The sequence below is a fragment of the Sturnira hondurensis genome, unplaced genomic scaffold (genome assembly GCF_014824575.4).
Source record: "Sturnira hondurensis isolate 20B ecotype Veracruz unplaced genomic scaffold, ASM1482457v3 Scaffold0010128, whole genome shotgun sequence".
NCBI classification, from domain to species: Eukaryota; Metazoa; Chordata; class Mammalia; order Chiroptera; family Phyllostomidae; genus Sturnira; species Sturnira hondurensis.
The window spans coordinates 9,575,844-9,601,701 of NW_028082759.1; the positions used below are offsets into that span (position 1 = coordinate 9,575,844).

Sequence of the window (25,858 nt, forward strand, 5' to 3'; positions counted from 1 at the left end):
AGCAGTCAATCAGTGTTTCTCTCCCTCTGTATCTCCCTCCCTTCCCCTCTCTCTAAAAATAAATAAGTAAAGTTTTTTTAAAGTGAAAAGAAAAGCCAAACTAGCATCTCCTGATTTGCCAGTTCCTTTTATGGTACCACAGTCCACCCAGTGAACCAGGCTCAATATTTCAGAGCAAAATTCATTCACTCTTCCATCAGTTTGAACCTCCGTTTTCTCATCTGTAAAATGGCAACTATGCTATTTACCTCCTGGGCCTTGAAGGTTCCAAAGGATAAAGGAAAACGCCAACCACAGCATATGACACATAGATAATCTCCTTTTTTCACCCTACTCAGCTGGCATCCTACCTGACCCACTGGATTATCTTCTTTCCCAACAGAGACATGAAGAGATACACACAAAAAAAAGAGCATGAAGAGAAGGGTGGGGGCTTTCCTATGCAGAAGTGCAGACCTTGCGTAACCTTTTATTCTTGGACGTTTATAAATGACTGAGATTCAGATTCAACCTCTTTAGAACAAAGACACACATTTACTTAGGAAGGAAACAATGATGTCCTGGCAAGGAAATCGGTTGTATGAATTTGATTCTGATTCTGCAATCTAGCCCCAAGGTCAAAGACACTATAACATAATAACTTACAAAGAAATTGTGTACCGTCTTTCATGTCTGGATAGAAGATATGTCAGTAGGGATCAAAAGAGAGAAGACTCTGGTTATTAAAACAAGAGTATTATTAGTACCTGACATTACCAACATGAGTTGTTACTTAAAATGACTCAGCCATATAATAATGCCAAGTGGATAATAATTATGTAGCTTAAAAACAGAAAATAAAGGATTACTGCCATTCCATCATGTAGTTAAGAGCTAGTTAGGGCGGGACTAAAAGAAAAAACTTAAGTGTTGAACCACAACCTCTTTTCTTTCCACTTCCCTTCAGTCCAAGTTTAGCTGCATTAGATTCTATCAAGTAAAATGAGAATTAATAACATTTGGCCTGGCAATATGTCTCCCATCTTAAATAGAATAGTTAGCAAAATTATTCTAGATCCTGGCTCTGGAACTGTTAAGTGAAAGTATTTAGGTCAACAAACAGGTCCTTAAGTGGAAGAGGAAAAAGATGAGATATTTTAGAATATGGTGGCGAAGGTCTTTATTTCTACCATTAAAAAGAGAAAAGAAAAAACCCAAACTGGCACCTCCTGGTTTCCCGCTTCTTTACAACAGCTACTTCTGATCTGTTCTGTGGTCACAGAAGGTTCCTAGATGGGCCAGAAGATGTAAGTCAGGAGGGAAGATGGAAAGAAAAAAAGTGAGAGGCAGATAGGAATGAGTATTAGGGCTAAGAAGTAAGTGAGTAAAAGAAAGAAAAGGAGATTAGATGCTGTATCTCTAGAACTATTAGGGATAAATATGAAGAATCCACATTTGTGGTAAAGGTTTGTCCTTGGGAGCACCTGTTTTACTTTACTGAGTCCCATCAGAGAAAATGAGCATCTCTCAGTATGTGGTCGTGGACATCACAGTTCGGTGAATCCCTTTACAGTACTAGAGTGTTTTCACTTGCTATCTTTCAACCCTTAGGGTTTTGATGAAAAAGGCTTAATTCAGGAAACCCTTCTCTCTTCTGTTTCAATGTTTCAATATATTGGATATACAATATTTCAATAAAATATGTAAATATAAAACTCCTGTTTCAATACCTGTTTTAATATTTGTTTCTGAATTTTTTTTAAAAAGGGTCATGATTATGCTAGAGTCTATGGGTTGTCCCCTAACTAGATAGATATTTTCAAGAGGTCCCTGTATAGTTTTTATTCTATTGATGGTAAAGCTGTCATCTTTGGGTGTGGTCTATCACACATAAGGTTATGAAAACATAAAAGAAGGGAAGGAAATTAGAGAAAGGCAAGAGATCTTCCCATGTGCACGGCCTTCGAATGAAGGCATTACATGACTAGTGGGGTGAAAAAAATCAAAGGCAATTGAAGAACTGCGTGCACTATGGTAGGATCAGAAAGAGTAGCTTTTCATTTCCCTAGTTTGAAAAGACGCTGCCTCACATAAAACAGGGGCGCCAATCTAAAGATGAGTAATTGTGTAAATAGCTTTTTTAATAATAAAAATGCTATGCCTATAGGGATCTCACAACCTGAAAAAGGAAAATATGAGTGCCTTCAATAGAGACTAACAGGTGAACTTCATGCGTGGACTCCAGAATGGATTATCAAGAGCACCGCCCATTCAAAGACAAGGAACGATGACCACTGGCCGCTGGCATATGAGGTCACAAAGCCCAAACCATAGCTAACTGAACAGACTCACTACAGGCATTGGAAAAGAACATTTTTGATGCCTATTTCATATCGGACACATACAAAATCCACAAATAAAACCTCATTTAATCTTGACCCAAGTCCCAAATTGAAATATGAGACTATCAAGGTTTGAGAGGGTTATGTAAGTTGCCAACCAGATTCTAATGGGTTGATCTGAGTTGAAGTTCACGTTGTCAACTTGAAAGAAGCCTCTAGAAGGTTGGACAGGGGGGATATAGAAGGCTTAGTGCATGAGAGTTTCAAAAACACATTTGACACATAATCTTCCCCTGAACAGTGTAGAAAATGGGCTGGACAATAATACACTTTGATGACACCTTAGGAGAGACATTTGTTATCACCAGAGAGCTCTCTACTCATGGGTGACTTGCTGAAGAAACAGAAGATGACACTGGGAGTGACAGCCAATATGTCAAATGATGTGACGCTTCAAAGTGTAGCTCAATTTGCGTTTTCTCTGTGAAGCCAGCCCCCATTTTCTTTCCAATTCTTATACTATATTCTTTAACACTCTACTTTGAGATCATACCAAACAATGTGTGATGGAAGAAAGGCTGACATGCATTGTTTTCTGTGTATTCATCTCTTTTTCTCAAGGGGCTTGCATATTTTTATTTTTATTTTTATTTTTTTAAATATTTTATTTATTTATCTTTTTAGAGGGGAAGGGAAGGAGAGAGGAAAGAAACATCAATGTATGGTTGCTTCTTGTGCATCCCCTGCAGGGAACTGGCCCCTGCCGGAAACTGGCCTGCAACCCAAGCATGTGCCCTGACTGGGAATCGAACCGCGATCGTCTGGTTCGCAGGCCTGTGCTCAACCCACTTAGCTACACCAGCCAGGGCCAGGGGCTTGCATATTTTTAAAAGGAGGGGACCATGTTTTATAATTTTGTTTCTCCCCATGTACCTGTCATGGGTCTGAAAAATTAGAAGCCACTTCATAAATGACAACCTGTAGGTTAATTTGGAAAATACAAATTGCCTCTTAATAACCCTTACATATGATGGTATAAAAAACTGACTGGGGCCCTGGCTGGTGTGGCTCAGAGGATTGAGTGCCAGCCTGTGGACCAAGGGGTTGTCAGTTTGATTCCCAGTTGGATTCTCAGGGCACATGCCTGGGTTGCATGCCGGGTCAGGTCCCCAGGCGGGTGTGCATGAGAGGCAACCACACATTGATGTTTCTCTCCCTCTCTTTCTCCCACCCTTCCGCTCTCTAAAAATAAATAAGTAAAATCTTTTAAATAATTGACTGAGTAACATAATTGATGTTACTCAGACATCAATTGATTGATGGCAATATTATTGTTACTATCATTTCATAAAACTTAGATGTAACACAGTCTAGATGTCTTTGTATATGAAGAACTGTTGAATACTTTATTGGATCTCCAAATGGAAAATTTCATTTTGCACTTCTCATTCCTCCTCTCTACTGTTTAGTGGTTACTCAGTAGTTAATCTTACCTTAAACTTTCCGTCTGAAGAGAATATGCTAACCCACTTGTTATCGTAATCCGCAATAATTATATCCCCACTGGGATGCACAGCTACCCCTGTGGGCCGCTGCAGCTGCCCGGGAGAGCGTCCTCGTATGCCAAAACGACTTTTGAACTGGCCATCGTTGGAAAATATCTGTAAAACAAATTGCATTCATTGGAATGAGAACCCGCACAGAAGAAACAGGCCAGAAACTTCGTCATTTGCACTACAGGTCAGAGCTTGCCAGTCCTGTTTGCACAGAAGTCTATGCACACGTTCCAAGCTTTCCTTGCACCATGCACCTCAAGTCTTAAGTAGGAAAATAAGCAACAGCACCCATTTTATCACCACTGGTTGTTGGAGGGACACGGTTAGAGGCCATACCTGCACGCACTGGTTGTTACTGTCTGCAATCAATATCTTCCCACTTGTGGATGCAGCTACCCCTTGAAGATTTGTAAACTCTCCTTTATTTCTTCCTTTGGTACCTAAAAATAAATTATAAAACAACAAAAGTTAAGCAATAGACAATCAAATTTCTCAGTTTCAGCAAGAGAATTATTCAGGCTTCCACAGGTAACCTGAGAATGCATTGTTTTAAAATTATACTGTAAAAAAGAGGAAAAAAAAAACAAGAGAACCCCCTCCCCATGACCTGACTCATCTGCTACTAAACTCTCTTCCAGAACAATCAAGTCTTCAACAAATCACTCTTTCAGGCAAATGCCAATCTTCTCTGGCTAAATCGTAGCTGTATATTAATATGATTAAAATAGATTTAGGTTCCACAAAGACACCAAAACAAAAACTAACTTTATAACTGAGGATTTGCAATAGGAGAGCACCTTAGAGTTTTGCCAAAACCCCACCCTCTCACCCAGCAGCTCTTAGAAGAAACCTGGACATTTGACTTTCAGTGCATTTAACAAACCACTAGGCCAGGCTGTTATAAACTGGCTGCTTTTCATACACTAGCTTTACTTCCGCATTATTTTCGCAGACTCAGTATCTCATAGACTGTGGATTCACAGGCTGTACGAAAATGTAAAAGATGCCCTGACAGAGCACTTTGTGGATTAAATAAAGAGGAAAAGCAAAAGAAAGTGAATTTAGCCAAGTAATATATTCATCTTTACTGACTTTTTCTTTAATGAGAGAGATGAGGCGGGAGAAAAAAATACCAAAGAAATCTATGGGTTAACAGATGCCTGTTTTTGTTTCAAAGGAAGTGTTTACAACTTATTTCAATAGGATGATGTAAATAATAGTGGAACGGGCACAGAATACATTTTGCTTAGAAATGACCAGGGAGGTTAAAGTTTTCATAGAGAGAGAAGGCTGTGCCTCTGTTTTATAATTTCATTTATATTCAAATGAGCAACTTGATATTTTGTCTTTAGACATCCGTGCAGGGCCTTAGGAAAGAGTAGGCAAAGATGCTCAGTTGAACCCCACAGCAGTATCATTCAGAACAAGGGAAAGACGCTTCCCAAACGTGTGCTGCTCACTACGTGCCAATACTGGGGCAAGAGAGCAGTGGGACTCTGCTGCAAAAGGCCACATTGCCAGGAGAGGGCCTAAAGCCTCTACCCAGCTCCAGGGTGGTGTGCTGGCCCAGCTCGTATTCTGGGTCTCAAGTTAACTATAGCTGGAGCCTGTTGCCCCACATGTAAATGAAATCACAGAGTTGGAGGCACATCTGTTAGTCCAGGATTGCTTATACGTTTTAAAAAGAGCTAAATGGAACAGGCATTGCCATTTTAATTTTATAACATTTGTTTTTTTTAAAAATCTGCTTCCTTAAACCACAGGGTTCAGTTTACAAATAGCTGGCATAATGTCCCGATTCTAACGAACATTAGAGCATCTTTTGTCAGAGTTATTGATCCTCATTTTTTTTAACTCCATTTGTGCATTTTAAGCACCGCAGGATCTCAGCGTTTCCCCTGAGAATCAAAGGAAAGCCCCAGCACACTCTAACTAGAGGGACAACGAATACTAATTTTCACCAGCAGTTAAACTAGGAGGACCTCAATGTTGAGCAGGGATGCCGCTACAGCACATTATCGTTACACTGAATTAATTTTTAAGCCAACAGTTTCTCTCATCTGTGTCCCTCCTGGTCACTTCCACCCACACCTCCAGGAAAATTACAGAGTAAGAAGAGAGGTAACAGGGCCCTGGGCTGAAATAGGGAATTAAAAACTGTAAATCCTGCCACGCTCAATTTAATGAGAAAATGAATGTTAAGGAAACCTAGATACTTAGAATGGGATGATGCCAGAGGATAAAAGTGAGCCAAATAAAAAGTCTCACACAGGATCATCAAGTAGGTGCTTAATACACGTTTGCTGAGTGAATAAATGCCTGAATGAATCATTACTATCTGAGCAAATTGCAACCCTCATTACGTCATGGGAAAATGAAAGGGTTCTTGGTATTCACAGCACTTTCATATACTTTCTCTCACACACGCCTTACAACATCCCCCTGAGTTAATATAACTATTACCTACCGGTCCATTTTATGGAGGCAAAATCAAAGCTAGACACATCGCAAAGGCAGTAGACACAGACAGAAGCCTAAAAGCCAGGTTCTCCTGACCAGGAGACTAGGTTTACATAAGCTTTTTCTTCCCAATACACACCATGTTTCTTTCTAACTGGACTTGAGAACGCCAGTTTTCTGAGATGAGGATAATTACCTTTGGGGATCACACAGATCAGGCTTTCTCCATTAAGTCCTTTAGAAAATTCCATCCCTTATTACACAGTATTTCAGCTGTGGGGTGGTCCTGTCTCCCTCACTGGCCTGTGAGCTCCCCAAAGGGCCGGGGCACCCTCCGCCCCCTCTCACACAGCATGGTGCCCACTTAGGGCTCAGTAAACATCAGTGGCATTTTTTTCTACTTCACATGCACAAACAGACCCCAAGGGTGAATGCTCAAGGTGGGTGAGGGCAGGGTGCTTGTAATGACCTGAGATGTCAAACTAGTATGATCCCCTTCTCGGAGATTCTGGGGAGAGAAGGTCGTGGTTTGCAGAGGTGAGGCAGGGGAGAGAGGCATAAAAGATCCTATCTGCCTGTTAAGCCTCTGAACTCATGCCAAGTGACTTTACACACCCATTTTTTTATTAAAAGAACACACACTGCTCTACAGTACAAATGAGTGGTTCTTTCCACACTTCTTATGGCCTCACTAAGGTATGGTGTATTAATTACATATTTTGAAACAACTCAACCATAATTCTTTCACTCCCTCCCACGTCTTCTGGCTTTCCCTTTTGTTCAGTGACTTTCTTTAGCAGCTGACAAACCAGCTCACTAGGGAAAACTAATCCCTGGGTTTCAAGGAATCACTGTCAACAGATGCTCTGAGCTGCTTCCCTCCACTCATTCAGGGCTGTTTTGCAATACAATATCAGAGAAACACGATGACTCATTCACTGTGGGCACATCATTAAGTTTTCAGAGGCGGGAGGTATCAAGTACCTCAACTTTGGAAAACCACAGTGGTTAAAGGACATTTTAGGTGAAGGGGAATCACGGTGCAATTAAAAAGGCACAGGCATGAAAATCACAGGCAGCTTGGGTTCTATCAGCGTCCCAGGAAGATCGGGCTCCTACCCCAGTTCTCTGAGCTTGCATTCCTTCCACAGTAAGAATAAATTAGACAGTCCTGGAAATTCGACAGCTAAGGGCCTGGGGCTGGGAGAGGAGCTCTGATCTGCAACATTGGCTGGTTGGTAGATGTAAATGCTCCCCTCTTGGTTGATCTCAGTCTTCCAACATGAAGTCACTGAACAGAGTTGGGAGGTGGTTTGAGAGGCAGCATAGGCTGACTCTAGCACATCACCAGTGATGCTATAGTGGGTACATGACACCAGAGGGAAATCAGGAACTGAAAGTAGAGTGTACTTGCTAAAGATTTTAAGTAAGAGGACATGTGGAAGTGGACCGCACAATGCCTGGCCCAGAGAAGGCCTGTCTCTGCCTCCTGCTTCGAGCCCCTCACCGTTCCTCCCAGAACCGCAAGGCCTGTCTTTGACATCTCACTGCAACTCATGCTTTAAAGTAACTTCTGTACATTTCAATTCCAAGTTCATGTCTAGCCCCGACTTCTTTGCTGAGCTCCAAACCCATACCCAAACTGCCTACAGCACACTTCAACCTGGACGATTAAAGTGAAACACACCTTCCTTCCTCTTACTTTCCTTATCTTTGCTGATAATGACAACAACTCCACATTTATGGAGTCCTTATTATTTGCCTGCACTGTGCTAAGGCTCGACATGTATTATTTTCATCCTCACCAAGTGACATGTGCATTAAGATCAGCCCCACCTTACAAATGAACACAGAGAGGCTAATTTTCTCTAAATCATACGGCTAATGAATAGCTGGCTGGGATTCAAATGAAGAGCAAGGTGAGGGAGAAGTGAAATCATGCAGTAGGTCACGACTTGATCCTATTTCAAATGGGCCAGGGACTTATGCAAAATAGTCTTCTGGGTATTGTCGAAGATTATAAATGATTAAAGACATCATCCCTCCCCTGAAGTAATTTATAATCTTGTTGGGAAATAAGCCCCGGGCATAAATAACAGTAATTACAGTGTCTTGTACAAGAGGAAGTGGTACCGAGGGAAGAACACAACTGGGAAAGGGCTCCGTGGATGAAGGCGCCCCCACTGGCGCTCTGGGAGCAAGGGCTCAGCAACTCCTTGTCCACCCCCATCATGTTCCACTCCTCTGCCCTTTGGCCCACCTACATTTTCTCATGGTTGTGCTCCCCTAAAACATCAACCGTGTTCAGGCCTCTTGCCCTTGCCTTTGCCCCTCACACTGATCCGTCTACCTGGGGTGCCATTTCCACCTGTCAACATGGAGAAGTTGTATCCATCATCCGTGTCCCATTTAAGTTCCTCCTCATTTCTGTAGCTTTCCATCACCTAATCCACAATCTTAGAGTTAGTTGGCTGTAAATATGTCACCCCAAACTCCTTGAGGAGGAGACCTCATTTCTTTCATCTCTATATTCCTATCCCCTAGCATAGTACCCAGCAGGCACTAAGGGCTCTAGCAATGTTTTCAAGTTGTATTATTGCATAGTAACAGGCCTCTTTCAGCTAGACTCTGGATTAGAACATAAGTTAGAAAGGAACAGGCCAGTAGTACCTGCTTTTCTTTCTGCCCCTACATACCTGCGGTGCTTAGCACCTGCTGTGGGCTGAACTGTGTCCTCTGCAAAATTCATATGTGGAAGTTCCAGTTGTAGCACATAAGATAACTGTATTTGGAGATGAGATCTTTAAAGAGTGGATTAACTTAAAATGAGGCCATGAGGGTGAGGCCCCAATCCAATGTGATTGGTGTCCTTATTGTAAGAAGAGCAAGAAGCACCATGGTCTCTCCTGCGTATGCACAGGAGGAGAGCCATGGGAGCCCAAGGCAGCAAGAAGGCTGCCACCTGCAAGCCAGGGAGAGAGGCCTCAGAGGAAACCAACCCTGCCGCCACCTTGACCTTGGACTTTGAAATGTTTGAAAATGCATTTTGTTGTTTCAGCTACCTAGTCTGAAACAACTGTGGCAGCCTGAATAAACTGAGATGGAATCTTTACTTCCTTAATAAATGTAAACACAGTGCTGCTTGCCAGGCACTGCTGTAAGCACTTGACAGATGTTTGAACATTTAAACACCTGCCCGTCAGGGTCAACGAATCACTAACGTTGCATTTCTCGATGGGTAGGAGGGGACAGCGCAGATCCCCTGCTCCCTAGGGTGGGAGCTGGGAATCCAAAGTCAATATAGTTGGAGAGAAAATACCCCTAATAGAAATGTCTCTTTACTCAGTTGAGAATCACAGGAGGCTATAATGGTGATTGATAGTAACAACAGTAAAATAACAGCTACCAGGAACTGAGCACTTGCTTTACACAGGTAAGTGCCAGCCCCATTATGAGAATTCTCTCTTTCAACTGCACAACAACCCTGAAGGTTGGTAATACCTCATTCCTTTGTTTTGCAGAGGAAGAAACCATGTTAAGAAAGGGTAAGTCAGTTGCCCAGCGTGCAAAGAGGATCAGGGCCACAGTCAGACTCAGGTCTGAGCCTTTCTCTACTGTGCACACTGCCCAGGCAAGTAGACCGGAGTCCTTGGCTTGGGGTGGGCGTTTCCGAATTGGAGACTGGGTTTATTCTTAATGCAGAAGATCAGTGGGCAGCAGTGAGTTAAACTGGTTGAGAAGGTAGTGGGAAAATCTAACGACCTGAATTGCACGTGCAAAAAACAATACTTTTCACTTATTTAGCTCCCCCTATATGCCGACCACCACTCTTGGAACTGAGAACAGTTCTCAGAAACAGATATTTGTCTTTTCATTTCATGGACATGGAAACTGAAGTCCGGGGAAGCTGAGAGACCTGCCCAAGTTTCAAGTTAAGTGGCAGAACCCGTGTGGCAGACCTGGGGGGCTCCCAGTCCTTCACCCACCCCAGCTCGCCCTCTCTGCTTTGGTGGGTGGCTCGGCAATTTCTGCACCCACACTGCGCAAATGCCAGTGGCTGTATGAGGTTTCCACGCTCTGAGCAGACAACAGACATGTCACATCACATGTGACTTGGTCTTTATCAAGACTCAGGCTCACGTGTTAGCATGCAGCAGCTTTGCCCAGGGATGTGCCAAGGGGTTATCTCCCCAAGATGTTCCCTGGGGAAAGTTCTATGGTCAGAAAAGTTTGGGAGTGCTGTCCCGCCTTGCAAACTTAGAGTGCACATCAGCAAATTCTAAAGGTTCTACAGTTAAAAAAAAAATCTGTTTCCTTCACTTAAGCCAAGCTTCCCCTCAATATACTTAAACTATATAATTGTTTTTCTACATGTGTCAGTTAATACTCGGAGCAGCTGCCTTTTAGAGGTTCTGTGATAAGGGACTGAAGGGGTGGAAAGAGAAGCAGGTTGTGTTTGCTTTTGGAAGCAGTAACTAAAGACTCTTTTTTTCCTTAAGAATTATCACATCATTTGTTTACATCTAGCTTGCTTTTTACTGAGAAAATAAACACCTAAAAATAACATTCAACTCAATAAATGTTTGTTCTGTATTAAAAGAAACATCAGTCTCAATAAGTATTTGTTTTGCTATTAAAAAAAAAAAAACACATACAGACTTTTGGCCAAGATGGAGGCGTAGGTGGAAACACTGTGTCTCCTCGCACAACCAAAATTAAGGCCAACAAAGATTTAGAAACAAAAAACACAATCAGATCAGACAGAAAACTGAACTGTACAAAAGTCCGACACCCATTCAACCAGACCGGTAAGAGGGGCAGAGAGGGGTCGAGGCAGGAAAAGGCAGTGGCTGCCAGACCAAGGAGCGCAGGTGGTGCGGGACTGACCCCATCACACATTCGAGTGCAGATAAGCCAGGGAAAACGGGCAGTGAGACAGACCTCACAACCCAGAGCACCAGCAATGGGAAATAAAGCCTAAAAGCACTGATTGAAAACACTTGCAGGAGTTGAGGTGCCACAAGAGACTTCCAGCCTCACAGGAGAATTGGTTGGAGAGACCCACCGGGTCCTAGAATGTACACAAGCCCACCCACCTGGGAACCAGCACCAGAAGCACCCAATTTGCTTGTGGGAAGCAGCAGAGGGGACTGAATTCTGAGAGAGAGTGGAACAAGCGCCATTGTTCCCATTCTGACCCTGCCCCCACATACAGTGTCACAACCCAGTGACTGTGTTGTCCTGCCCTGGTGAATGAATACCTGAGACTCCATTCCTCACACGTAACAGGTGAGACCTGACCAAAAAATTATGGCTCAAACAGAAGAACAAATCAAAGCCCCACAGCCAATATTTTTAAGTGACCAAGAGATAGCCAACCTATCAGATGCACAGTTCAAAATACTGGTGATCAGGATGCTCACAGAACTGGTTGATTTTGGTCACAAATTACATGAATAAATGGAGGCTACACTAAGTGAAATGAAGCAAAATGCACAGGGAACCAATAGTGATGGGAAGAAAACTGGGACTCAACTCAATGGAGAGGACCAGAATGAAGAAAGAAACAACCAAATACAAAAGAATGAAGAAACAAGAATTCAAAAACATGAGGAGAGGCTTAGGAACCTCCAGGACATCTTTAAACGTTCCAACATCCGAATTATAGGGGTACCAGAGGGGGAAGAGTAACAGCCACAAGTGGAAAACTTATTTGAAGAAATAATAAAGGAGAACTTCCCCAGTCTGGCAAAGGAAATAGACTTCCAGGAAATCCAGGAAGCTCAGAGAATCCCAAAGAAGGTGGACCCAAGGAGGAACACATCAAGGCACATCATAATTACATTAGCCAAAATTAAAATGAAGGAGAGAATCCTAGAAGCAGCAAGCGATAAGGGGACAGTCACCTACAAGGGAGTGCCCATCAGACTGTCAGCTGATTTCTCAAAGGAGACCTTACAGGCAAGAAGGGGCTGGAAAGAAGTATTCCAAGTCATGAAATGCAAGGACCTACATCCAAAATTGCTCTACCCAGCAAAGCTCTCATTTAGAATGGAAGGGCAGATAAAATGCTTCTCACATAAGGTCAAATTCAAGGAGTTCATCATCACCAAGCCCTTATTATATGAAATGCTAAAGGGGCTTATGTAAGAAAAAGAAGATAAAAATATGAACAGTGAAAGGACAGCAAACACACAATTATTAACAATCACACCTAAAACAAAAGCAAACTAAGCAGACAGCTAAATCAGGAGCAGAACCACGGAAACGGAGATGACATGGAGGGTTAGCAACAGAGGAGTGGGAGGAGGAGGAGGGAGAAGGTACAGAGAATAAGTAGCATAGACAGTAGGTAGAAAATAGAGAGGGGGGAGGGCAAGAATAGTAAGGGAAATGTAGACGCTAAACAACTTATGACACATGCGACACATGGACATGAACTAAAGGTGGGGAATGTGGGTGGGAGGGGTGTCCAGGGTGGAGGGGAATGAGGGGGGAAATGGGACAACTGTAATGGCATAATCAATAAAATATATTATAAAAAAAGAAAGAAAACAAACAAGCAAACAAAAAACCAAAAAAACCCAAAAAACCACAGGCACTAAATCAGAAGAGGCATGGGCTGTTTGCATACCCCAACCTCTTGGCTCACCAGGAGCCTTCTGCCTCCACCCCAACCCCACTCCATCTCCAGGTTTCCACCCTCCCTTCCATTGTGGGGCTGCTCTCCTCTGGTCACTGGAGGTGACCCCAACTTGCAACGCACCACTGCCCCACCCCCAGTCCTTACAGTAGCGCAGAAGCAGTGACAAGGAGGCATCGGACCCTCTGCCCACACCACAGGGGTAGCTGGCAGATTTCAGAGAAGGTTATCTGATAGAACGATCTCCCCACCCTCGGGTTCGTCTGCGCTCCTCCAAAGGCATTCATTCCCAGGGGGCCGTAAAAGACTGCCAACATTCCTCTAAAAATTCCAGATTATGAGTGCTGTGATAGTTCTAATTCTCCTCCTGCTTATTTTCAGTCTCTAACTTTCGACAGTGAACATGCAGCCTTGTGTTAGAAAGGAGACAGAGGAAGGGAAGGAAGGAGGGGGGACTGGGAGGAAAAAGGAGGGGGGTGGAATAAATCATAGTATCTCCAGAGAACAAGGCCGCATAATCTCACCTAACAAAATACACCAGTATGTCCCAACACCTTCAGGTAGACGTTCTGACCTGCAATGCTCCCGTCTGCAACAGTTCCCCAGGTGAGCCCCCAACCAAAGCACCCCTCAGCCTGGCGCAGCTCCGCCTCCTTACCCACGCGAAAGATCAGATCATCCTCGATGGGGTTCTCTTTTCTTTTTCCGGTGCTGTACATGCTCGCGGGTCTTTTCACGGCTTTTTGCTTAACGTGACCGCTTCCCGGGGATTTCACACGCCTCTTCACGCCCTCGGTAGTGGGCGACACGTCGGCCGACCTGATCACTTTCAGCTTAAACGGGCTGCCTCGGATGTGCTGGTCGTACAGTCTCAGAGACAGGGTGAAGTCCCCTTCCTTCTGCACCGTGTACAAAAACTCGTACGTGCCGTTCTTGTTGTCCAGGATTTCTCCGTCCGCCACGCTGCCGTCGGGCGTGCTCAGCTCCGCCGTGATGTAGGCATTGCCAGTTTTACAGAGCTCCCCGTCTTTGTCCTTGGTTGTTATGGTAACGGACATGGGCTGCCCAATTATGGTCTGCCGCAACCCCTCGCCCGTGGCCACCGTCTCGGAGGCGACGGCGTTGGTGGTTAAGATGGTCCCGAGGTTGTGGATGGATTTCTTGAGCCCCTCAGTCTCTACGATGAAATCCAGCTGGTCGTTCTCCCGCGGGTGCAGAGGGAAGTCCTGGTCCGCCAGTTCGTTCAGCTTCTCGCTCATCTGCTTCTTCACCAGCAGCACCTCTGTTTCCGTGCCATGGTTAAGGGCTTGCGCGGTGAAGTTGCTGCAGCTCTTAATATTCTCCTGCCCCTCGAGCAGAGTATCCAGCTGCGACTGGAGGACCTGCAGGAAAAATGTACCCGGGTGAGTGCCTCCTGCAGCACGGGAGTGGGGCGTGCACAGGGGCAGTGCCTTCCGTGGGTGGGCCGGAACCGGTTCTGTATCTGCCCACGCCACTGGCTCTCAGCAAGGGATGTTTAATTTCACTAGTGAATCCAGTTCTAATGCATCGTCCCACACTGCATTCCCATTACCTTCTTTCCCTTCCGCCTCGCCCTGTTTCTCCCACACACATACTTCTTGGGTCATGTGTTTTTGACAGAGCGGAGCAGAAACGTCGCCACCGAGAGCTTGGCAAACAGTTTGCGTGCTTGACATCTGAAATATTCATTATTCAGTATGCTTCCTTAATGTCCCAAGCTCCCCTGTCACCTCTTAAAGGAACAGAAACCAGAGGAATGAAAACTCTTCCACACTTGAATCTCAGAAGCTTTTCATCCCGGCTTTTGAGATCAGACAGGCAAAGCCAAACAAAGGCTGCAGTCACGGGCACTTAGAAGCTGACTAACAGGTTGGTGCAGGTGAGAGAGCAATTAACAAACTATTACGCATTAGTATTATGGAAGGAAAACAATCCAGTTTAACTCCTGAAAGCATTCCTTTCTATTCAACCTTGCCTTGTGTCAAAGTATAAATGGGGACTTCAGGTCACAGAATGAGAGTTTTGCTGAGAACAGAAAGGAAGAAAATAGCTGGATATGCCGCAAAATGAAAACTCCTGCTTCCTGTGCCGCAGTGACACTTGAGGACCCCTTTGTGGCCCCTTCACTGCTGTTGGGACACAGTAAACAAGCACCACGCTGCGCCCCAGATGTGGGGTGTCTCCCCGGATACCTGTAAGAACAGCTGGAGCCTTACTTTGTGTTTGAGGCCGTAGTTGACCTCCAGTTCCATAAGCAACACGCTCTTGCGCACGTTTAAAGTCTTCTGGAGCTCATCGAAGGTAGAATGGATGTCGTCCACAATGCTGGCCTTCTGGTTGGTTAACTGATGAATGATTTCTGAGATGAACTGAAGAGCAGAATCTATTTCCGGGAGCCTGAGGACAGTTGTTAAAGATCATTATTATTTAACATCAACCTAGAAACAGTAAAAAAAAAAATCTATCTGAACACTACTCTCTGAAGAAAAAAAATACCACATTGTATGTGCCTGTCATCCTCTTTTAAGAAGTAACAACTGAAGAACAAAAGGCATAAGACATAACTTCAGCCTTTGAGAGAAGAGGCTTTGAGGATCCGTGCCTTTCAGTTGACCTCAGTCATCTGCTTCGAATAACAGAACAAAGCCTTGAAGCTCTCTGAATGCCCGTCCTCTAAACCAGGCTTGCTTTCTCAATGTTGATACTATTGATATTTTAGGGGGGAGAATTCTGTGTTGCAGGGGACTATGCCGTGCCTTACAGATGTTTAACAGCATCCTGTCCTTTACCAGATGCCATTAGTGCCCCTACACACACACACACACACACACACACACACACACAAGCACACAGTTGTGTCCCGGGGGAATCGATAAATGTCCCTGGGGATGGGGAGGAGGGGGGAGTATATAACTACCCGTGGCTGTGAACCACTATTCTAAACATACGACTGCATCTTTTTCTCAATCACATGAAAAACTTATCGAAACTCAGAGTTCCCTGGGACGGTCCTGGCAAGTTTCCACATTCTCTTCATGCATATAGAATAACCACACTTTTCTCATTACAGCCGTTGAAGAAACTGATTTTCAACGGGCTACTTATTTCCTCTCTTTGATCTTTCTCATGTGTCACACAGCTACTCTGTTCCTTCAGTGCCATTGCAGAAAAAGAGCCCAGATGCAGCGAGACACAAGGAAAATGGAGCAATCACTGCCCGGTATCATTTTGCTGCCCTGAAGCAGAGAGGAGACAGGCACAGGTGGCCCAATGCGCCTCTGAGGATGTCAAGAAGAGCAGGTAAGAAAGGCTTCTCAGAAAGCCTGGTTTCATGCACACATTTCAGAGGTCACCTGAGAACATATTCCTCAAGGATATTTTATTCACAATCATCCTAAGGTAGCAAAACAAAAATGCCACCACTCCTAACATAAGGGAGAATTTTACTAAGGGGCAGGGGACGACCCTCCACTCACTAGTTTGGGATTACAGACCCACGATCAAAGAATTTTTTTAGGTGACATGAACCTACCATGTCACTGAGACAAGAGACCCTGAGGTCATGCCTGACGCACAGGTGACCAGTGGGGAGCCAGAAGGAGATGTGCGCACCTTTTGTTGACAGCGTCCAGCTGGACCTGGAGTGAGGCTTTGTGCTGCTCCACCACGTCCTTGAGGGGCACTGTGGGGTGTTCCGCATGCTCCCCCTCAGTACACTCCCGACACATGGCGGTCTCACAAGACTGGCAGTAAAAGTCCATCACCTGTGGGTCACACAAGAACAATGCCAGGACTGATGCCACTGGGTGAGGGCTTACTCGCATTCTGCCATCTAATTCTCCGGCCTCCCCAGGATGTTGGCCATAGTATGTCCAATTTCACAGGAGAAAAGGCAGGATAAACGTTTCTGTGCCAGGTGTCAATCTGGGGTGGCTCGGACTCCAAAGCTGCTGCTCGGGTCACAAAACCAGCTTTTCTGTGACCAGTACACTAAGGCAGAACAGAGCAGGGCTGTGGCACTCATACCTTTTGGTCTCAGGACCCCTTCATACTCTTCATAAGTGATCGAGGACTGCAAAGCACTTTAGTTTATGTGTTATATCTATAGATAATTATCACTTAAAAATCGAAACAGAAAAAGTCTAAATATTAATTTATTACAAGCAATGATATGCCCATTAAATAGTAACATGAATAATATAGTTTATAAAAATAATTATTTTGCAAAACAAAAAAGTTATGAGAAGAATGGCATTCACCTGAAACATATATAAATTTTTTAACCAATGTCACCCCAATAAGTTTAATTAAACATAATTAAATAAGTATATATACAGCTTGTCCCTATATATAAAGGGGAAAAAATAAAATAAAGAAACTATCATCAGCTGGCTCTAGTCCCTGTGCTATTCCATTCAAATTCATTACAACTGGATCACTGGCTAGTAAAAGGCAAATCAATGGGACAATAGGTCATTCACCAGAAAGTAGATCGGCAATCTATCAACTCTTGCCAAGCCAAGGATGGTGGGGTCATGTGATACTCACACTGTCTCTTCCAGGGCATGTGAGCAGGGCAGATGTTGAAGTCCAAATAGTACAGAACTGTATAAATCATTACCATCAGGGATGCAGACTTGTGGAAAGAATACACAGCAAAACAGGTATGGTACCCTGAGTAATGGTGCCCCAAAGATGTCCACATCCTAATTCCAGAAACCTGTTCATGTGTTTACCTTACATGGTAAAATGGAGTTGCAAATGTGAGTAAGTTAAGGTTCTTGAGAAGGACAATTATGCTGGGTTAGCCAGCTGGGCCCTATGTAATCGCACGAGTTCTCACAGGAGGCAGGCGGGGCGGGTCAAAGACAGTACAGGAGGTGAGACAACAGAAACGAGAGACTGGAGTGGTCGGAGGGGCAGGTCACAAGCTGAGGGGGTGTAGGCAGCCTCTGGAAGCTAACCCACGCAGGGAAATGGGTTCTCTGTGAAGCCTCCAGAAGGACACAGCCCCTCCCTCATTTTGCTTTTAGACTTCTGAACTCCCGAACTGTTGGAGAATACATTTGTGTGGTGTTAAGCTCCCCGGCACAAACAAACAATGAATCAAAGAAGGTATCACAAGGGAATGATAAAAACACTGTGAGATGAATAAAAATGAAAACACAACACACCAAAGCTTATGAGAGATGGTGCTCAGAGCAACATTTATAACTGGAAATGCCTACATAAAAAGAAGAAAGATCTCAAATCAATAACATAAGCTTCTACCTTAGGGAACTAGAAAAAAGAACAAACTAAACTTAAAGAAGCCAGAAGAAAGGAAATAAAGATTAGAGTGGAGATTAGGAGTAGGAAAACAATAGAATAAACAATGAAGCCAAAAGTTGGTTCTTTGTAAAGATCAACAAAACTGAGAACAGAGTAATATGGGTGGTTGTATACCAAGGAACTGACCTAGATACAGTGGACGAATTGTTAGAAACACAAAAACTGTCAAAAGTTTTATCCCATCATAAGTAAAGAGATGAATCAATCTTCAAAAAAACTTTCAACAAAGAAAAACCCAGGATCAGATGGCTTCACTGGTGATTTCTACCAAACAAAGAATACCAGTCCTTCCAAATTCTTCAGAAAAGTGTGATGAGGATGTAACAAGTCCTAACTCATTCTATTAGGCCAGTAATACCCTGACACCAAAGCCAAATACATCACAAGAAAAGAATACTATAGCCTAGTATCCCTCATGTACATAGATGCAAAAAATCCCAATAAAATACTAGTAAACTGAATCCAGCAGTATATTTAAAAAATTATACCATGACCAAATGATTTATCCCAGGAATGCAAGGGTGGTTCACATATAAAAATCAATATATGTAATATATCACAGTAATATAATGAAGGGGAAAAATCCACCGGTTCCTCTCAATTGACACAGAAGAAGCAGCTGACAATATCCAACACCGTTTCAGGATAAAAAAATCAAACTAGAAATAGAAGGAAACTGCCTCAACTTAATAAAGAGCATCTACAAACATCCACAGTTAATGCCATACATACTTAAGATCAGGAACAAGACAAGGGTGTCTCTTGCTACTTCCATTCAGCAATGTAATGGAAGTGCTAGCCAAAGCATTTAAGCAAGAAAAAGAAATAAAATACATGCAAATTGGAAAGGAAGGAAAGGGGTAAACAAGTGGCTGCTTCATGGGTATAGAGATTCTTTTTGGGATAATGAAAAAGTTCCGGAGTTAGATAGTGGTGATGTTTGCACAGCCTTTGAATATACTAAAAGCCACTGAATTGTACACTTTAAAATGGTTAAAATGTGAAGTCTGTGTTATGTGAATTTTACCTCCATTTAAAAAAAATTGATTGCTTTGAAGAGACAGCAGCAGACCCAAGTTATTATCCCTGATTCAGGATTCTAGGGGTTTCTTGGGAGGCAAAGGCCTTGAAATCATTTTGAAGTATCAACAGCTAGTCAGTTCTCAAATACCTGTGGTTGGGTTCTGACAGCTTTGAGCCAAGCTGAGAGTTAACCGTGTAAGGTGTGAGACTGAGCTGAGCTCATCCATCTTGAGTGAGATGATGCTGGTGGCTTGAGGGGGGAGGGGGAGGCCAGAGGCCTGGATGAGCTTATTGTTGGTGACAGGTCATCGCCATTTGTGTTCAGTAGGAGAGAAGATGATCCAGGACCATGTGCATTACTAAGTGCTGAAATGTATAGTCAGGGCCTTGCAACCAACCCTGAGGCTTCTGGAAGTAGGGACTCGTTTTTGGCAGGGCATTCTGGCTGAGGATCTCTCCTTTGTACCTCTTAACATTCTTGTTAGCAAGGCCTAAGCAAGCAAAAGTAGGGTTTAATGATCATTCATGTTCTGGGACTGCAAGGCATGAGCTCAAGTGTCTGCTTTAAGCGTAAAGAACCTCTTCAATCACTGACCGCTATTCCCATTTTCTTTGTATTTGGACAATGCGGCCATGGCAGTTTAATTAGAGGACAGATTGTGTCACAGCACTTAGAGCAAATGACAGGCTTTCATCCACATGTGCTAATCAGCACCAGGCAGTTTATGGCAGCAACATCCTGCTTTATTGTTAATTACTGGGTTTTATTAACCTTCAGACGCTTGAAATGTTTTTAAAGATTTACCCACGACAATTAACTGCAGCAATTTATTCGTAATATCGTATGCATTTGGCTTGAATGTGCAATGAGGACCCTTGTTTCAAACCAGCAGCCGTGAACTCCTACAGTCTATGATGAAACAATAGAATGATTCGAGACATGCTGCTAATTTTCCAAGGCCTCTTGCTGGCTTATAAATTTTACAATTCCAAAGAGTCACAATGACCCAGCATTGAGAAAATACTCAAAACACACTTTCAATAGCTTCATTCACCTTACGGAGGATCGAACTCTTCGGTTTCATTTTTAGTGTGATCTGATCTGATGCATTTGGTAGAAAGTAAAGCTCTGACCTAAAGGATGCTTTACTTTTGATGAAATTAGCATTTCTGGGAGAGTTTCTGCCTAGCAGCCTGGGGCAACCAGGAAATACATCCTTTTCCATGTGTCCTTCAGGCACTAACAACATACTTCTCTTTCCAGAGTTTCTCTAAGATTGACAGTGCCATTTGATAAAAAAAAAAAATCGTAGTAATTTTAAAGAGTCAACCTCTGTTTCAGTTGGCTGCACCACTGTTTACATAGGCACCCGAGCTAGACACCTGGAAGGCACCTGACCCCACCAGTCCTCCCAGCCTGTCACCTCTTACAGGGCCCACTTCTCCCGTCTTGCTCTGGGAGCTCTGACCCAGGCCCCCTGGGGGATTATCCCAGTAGGCTTGCAAGTGCTTCCTCCCACCCTCCGCCCCCGGGCCCCTGGCTCATCCCTTGACTCTACTCTCCTCTCTCCCATCACATCTCTAGCAACTTTCGAATGAGCTGAATGCAAACCTTACCTGGGCGTTTCAATGCCTAACATCATTTAATAGCTCCCTATGACTTTGGACACACCCAAGTTCCCTAAAGGGGCATCCAGGGCCCTCCACGTCACCCAGAACTTCCTGGTTCCTGGAGCTCTGAGATTGTGTAGAGCGCTCAAAAATTTGATGAGGTATTTTAATTGAGAATTTTACAGCTACTTTGATAAACTGAATGATTAATATTTTTTCCTTGTTTTGCCTGACTAGATTTTGGTGTCAGGGTTATAAGTATATCTTAGGTGAATTGGCCAGTTTTCTATCTTATGACCCAGAAGTATACATACTATGAATCATATCTGTTCTATACAGGTTTGAAAGATTTTAAATTAACTTTTGCCACTTTCTTTCAAGATTATCAGTGTAGTCACATTCTCATGATCATCCACTTCATTCAAGACTTTCAATTTATAAGCCTTTAGCACATAGAATGGATTTACTCCTTTTAAAATCTTTTTTATCTGTACTAATATCTCTTTATTAGTCCTGATTTAATTTACTTATTTTTTTTACTGCTTTATCCGATGTCAAATTATTTAATTGATTTGTTTAAAACATTCAGCTTTTAGGTTTATTCCACTCAATTGCCTTATTATTTTTAAATTGTATAAGTTTAATATTTTTTCTTTTGTCCCATATATTTACTTTGTTTTCCCTAACTTTCTGAATTGACTCTTTTTCAATAAAGAAAAATACCTAAACCTATGAAATTTCCTGTGTATAGATTTGACTTTACCTTATACATTTAATAAACAAGGCTTCCACTTTCAATATTTTGTTGTCTAATTTTCCCATTTTTTCTTTGATTAAATAGTTGTAAGCTTTTTAAAAAGAATTTGGATTTCTTCTATTCCATGTTACTAATGTCACGTGAGTGCATGGTGGTACAGGATCTTGGTTTACACAATCAGAAAATATAGTGATATTTTTAGTATATGACCAATTTTAACTGCTGAAATTCTCACATTCTTAATAGCTTAGTTAAACAGATTTTAGCATGTGCCTTTTTATTTGGGGGAGGCAGATTCTCAATTGAAAGAGTATTCTTTTCTCTGAAAGTCATCTTTTCTTTTTCCATGCCCACTGATGCTATTCTTGTTCTACTCCTTTGAACAACTCAGTGAATTCAGAGTTGGTTTCCCAGCCTCTGGTCTCTGCTACTCCATCCCTCCATAACGCCCCTAAACTCATGTGCTGTTTAAAGGCTTTAATGCTTCCCCACTGCTAATGAAATTCAGGTCAGACATTTTCTCAATGACATTCACAGCTCTGTCACCGTTTCTCCCTATCTTTCTTCCCAGGCTCATCCAGTCTTCTCCAGCTGCCTGTGGCCCCACCCCACCACCCCCATTCTCTAGCTGCATTGAGCTACAAGCTCCTCCCTGAATTCCACAACACTCTTGGCTTTACTTACTGATGCAATCTTTTCACTTGTCATTATTTCTCATTCTAAATGATGGCCCTTTCACCCCAAATGTAGACTAGGGTCTACAGTAGGTCCCCTAATGCCTCTAATACTTTACTCCCCTACCAAGTCTGCTCTCCAGAGAGCTACGTGCCTGGATGACACATTAAGGGGACTTGTACTTGAGAGAAATGCCCTCCCAGACCAGTACTTAGAATGTGAGCTCCGGAGGAGACAGCCTCAGCTTTCACTAAGCACCAGTATGAGAAATGGTCATAAGGATAATACTCAAACTGCTTTTGAAGGCGCTACTTAAAGTTCCTTTGACAAAACTTACACAGTAACTCTCCCTTGGAGTACAATGTACAGAAGACCTAGTTATTGATAGCCTGGTGTGCTCTCCTATAAATAAAGATAGGTGATCCATGACGGCTCCCTTATTTTAGTTCCCAAAAAACTCAGGGCACTCTTTCCTCTGAGTCTAGCGTTATGATGTGACACTCAGATTTGTGACCCTAACTGTTCCGGTCTGTGTCTTCATCCATAAAACAAAGGTGACTGACACCTCCTTTGCAAAGTGAAGTATAGGACACCAAGCACGGCGTCTGGCACATCCAATCAGCACAAATAGGTACTGACTTACTTCTGAGAGACAAACTCTACAAATGGACAACGGCCAGACCATATACAAAAATAGAACTCTGACCAACAGCCTGCCTAGGAAACTGACTCCATGTCTTATGATACACGGTCCCGGAAGTCAGCCTGCCGTAAGTCAGATTTGTAGGAAGTCAGATTGATTACTATCTCTAGTAACAGTCCAAAAAGCTAAACAATAACTTTGGTAGCAACTGGTCTGAAATGGCTAGCACTGGATTACTGACAGCTTCCCTAATTTTTGTCTTTGTTCCCAATTAGGACCAATCAGAGGAAGGCAAATATGTACCTCTAACCAATCACACAGCTGTTCCCTTCTACTCATCCCACCTCCAGCTTCCTTGTGTCAATAGCCTCACATCAGGGCACACCTGAAGCTTTCTCTTTTTTCCACTGTTGAGCATGCTTGCCTACCTTCAAGTCTCTGCCAAAACACAAGTGATGGTGGCTGACTCCTAGTTATTACGAAGTTCAGAATACATAGCATTTGCTTGTTTTCATCTGGTTGGTCTCCAATAGTTTCCATTTGTCTGTGTATATGAAACACTGTGCTTAGAGCTAGAGGTATAATGGGAACATGGTCCCTGCCTTCCTGGAGCTCCCTTTCCAAAAGTAAAGGCTAGAAGATCAATAAATCAGCAACTACACAGATGAAGGATGCAGGATGTGGTCAGTACCGTGAAGGAAACCGGGACATGATGAGATGTGCATCCCTAGGTGATGGAAGTGGCATCTCAGAGCAGTTCAAAAACACTGCTCTGTGTAGGAGAAACCTGAGCTGATGCTTGAAGGATAGGAATGAGCTACAGCCACATCAAGAGAAACCAAAGAGCATTCCAGGAATAAGGAACAGAGACCAGCCAGGCCAGAGGTGGGAAACCACTTGGCAAGTTCTAGGCAAGTGAGGCTGTAGCATAGTAAGCAAAGAGAGTGGTCTGCAGTAAGATATACAAACACCAATTATGCCTAATAATATTGTAATTGCTTTGCTCAAACAATCTCGTGTTGCTTCAGTGGTTTATTATACTTGAGCCTTAATTATAAGCAGTTTCAAACACTTCTGAAGTGGTCATCATATTAAAAAAGGGGACTAAAGTTATTCGTTAGAAATAATTTTAATGGCTAACATTTGTCAGGTGCTTACTACATACGTTATAGGACTTAACCATTTAATTCTCCCAAATTGTCCTACAGGGTAAATGCTGTTATTACTTCCTTTTTAGAAATGAGGAATTGAGGCACAGAGAGCCTGAGCAACTAGCCAAAGCTGACAGAGGACAGACTGAAGAGCAGGGTCTGAATCAGGCAGTCGGGATGCAAAGCCTGTGCTCTTAGCAACCACACAATGCTACCCCTTCGAGTTACGTAGCTATTGTGAGTCAATTATTTGGTGATGCATGCTGGTTCCCTTGAGTTTGCAACAGTGTTATGCTTTCTAGCACAAAATATGTTTGAAATTCAAAATCCACTATCAGGGACTCATGTATCTTCAAATTCTATTTATTGCTAAAAAAATGGGTCTAAAGGAGCATTAGAAAAATTTTCCTCACAAGAAAAATAAAGAACTATAATTCACATTTTTGTAAACAGCCTCAATTTGCAGAACTTATCTATTATTAAATCTTTATCCATAATTTATTACACAGATATTTATGTGGGTCAATGTATGCTTAGCATGCAAAGAGTGACAGGCTTGCTCTCCTGGGGAAACCAACAATCTGTGCTCAGTAGACACACGAAGATGGATTTTATTACTTAAATAAATTGGGTCAGAGAAAGTAAGCAGGCAGAATAGTCTGAGGGCTGGGAAAATCTTTTGTAATTCCTCCTGTTCTAGGTGGAGTTCTGTCTGCACGCAGAGCCTGCGAGTGCCTGAAGCCGGCCTGTCAAGCAGTCTTGCTGCCGGGCAGTGACTTACGTTCCCATCGTGGTTTGGGCAAGAGAGGGGCTTTCCCGCAGCCACCGCAGTGACGGTCTCCAGGATGGAAGACTCCTCAACGTTGCTGCCTGGCGTTCGCTGCAGCACGTCCATCAGGTTCGTGATGAAGAAGTTGTTCTGGAGCGCGGCCACCCCCTTCTCGGGCAGGATGGAGGTCTGGCGGCACACTGGGCAGGAGAGGGTTAAGCTGTGGGCGGGAATATAGTTCTGCAGGCACCTGTGGCAGAAGCAGAAGCCAGGGCATTGTCAGCACAAGGGGGCTCTGGGAACACAAACTGCCACTTCTCGAAGGTACCCCACATGTTCTCAGCAACTACCCAGGTCGCTTGGCAGAAACTGCCTTTGTAACCTTCCTTTACTAGGAAAAGAACATTTCAGAAGCCAGGAGGTAACCTGTGCTCACACTGGCCCTGTTGAAGGAAAGAGTGATGCCACTGACTTCGGTAGTGTTTTCTAGAGCCTTGTCACTTTCTCTCTCTCTCTCTCTCTCTCTCACACACACACACACAAGTGTGGTCTGTGGACAGGCAGCCTTGGCCTTGCCAGGGAGCTTGGCAGAAATGCAAACTCTAGGATCTCTCTCCATGCCTAGTGCATCAGATCTCAGGCAATCTGTAATCACATTAAGGTTGAGAAGCATTGGTCTGGAAAATCTAGCCTGGTGTTCACGAACTTGTGGCCTTTCACAGAGGGAAGAAACACGTCACACTGTTTGGGGAAACATTTTTACATACAAAGTTATAAGCAAATCTCTGCTGTTAAAAACACACCCAAGTGAAAGTGTTTTGTCTGAAGCAGGAAGGGGACCCTGAGTCACACTAACATGATCTCTTCTTGCCTCTCAACAGGCATCGCTTAGTTCAT

The 25,858-nt window shown here is 43.3% G+C and overlaps 1 protein-coding gene across 6 annotated transcripts in view; it reads right to left on the bottom strand.

The window, feature by feature from the left end:
- Positions 1-25,858, bottom strand: part of TRIM2 (tripartite motif containing 2) — a 119,175-nt gene that overhangs the window by 13,888 nt on the left and 79,429 nt on the right. For all 6 annotated transcript variants that reach the window (XM_037058370.1, XM_037058371.1, XM_037058369.1 and 3 more), the window contains exons 3-8: positions 24,974-25,211; positions 16,614-16,765; positions 15,218-15,398; positions 13,639-14,362; positions 4,214-4,317; positions 3,815-3,982 (exon numbers count right to left, since the gene is read on the bottom strand). In XM_037058370.1, the coding sequence (XP_036914265.1) occupies positions 3,815-3,982; positions 4,214-4,317; positions 13,639-14,362; positions 15,218-15,398; positions 16,614-16,765; positions 24,974-25,211 (1,567 nt within the window). The remainder of the gene's footprint in view (positions 1-3,814; positions 3,983-4,213; positions 4,318-13,638; positions 14,363-15,217; positions 15,399-16,613; positions 16,766-24,973; positions 25,212-25,858) is intronic.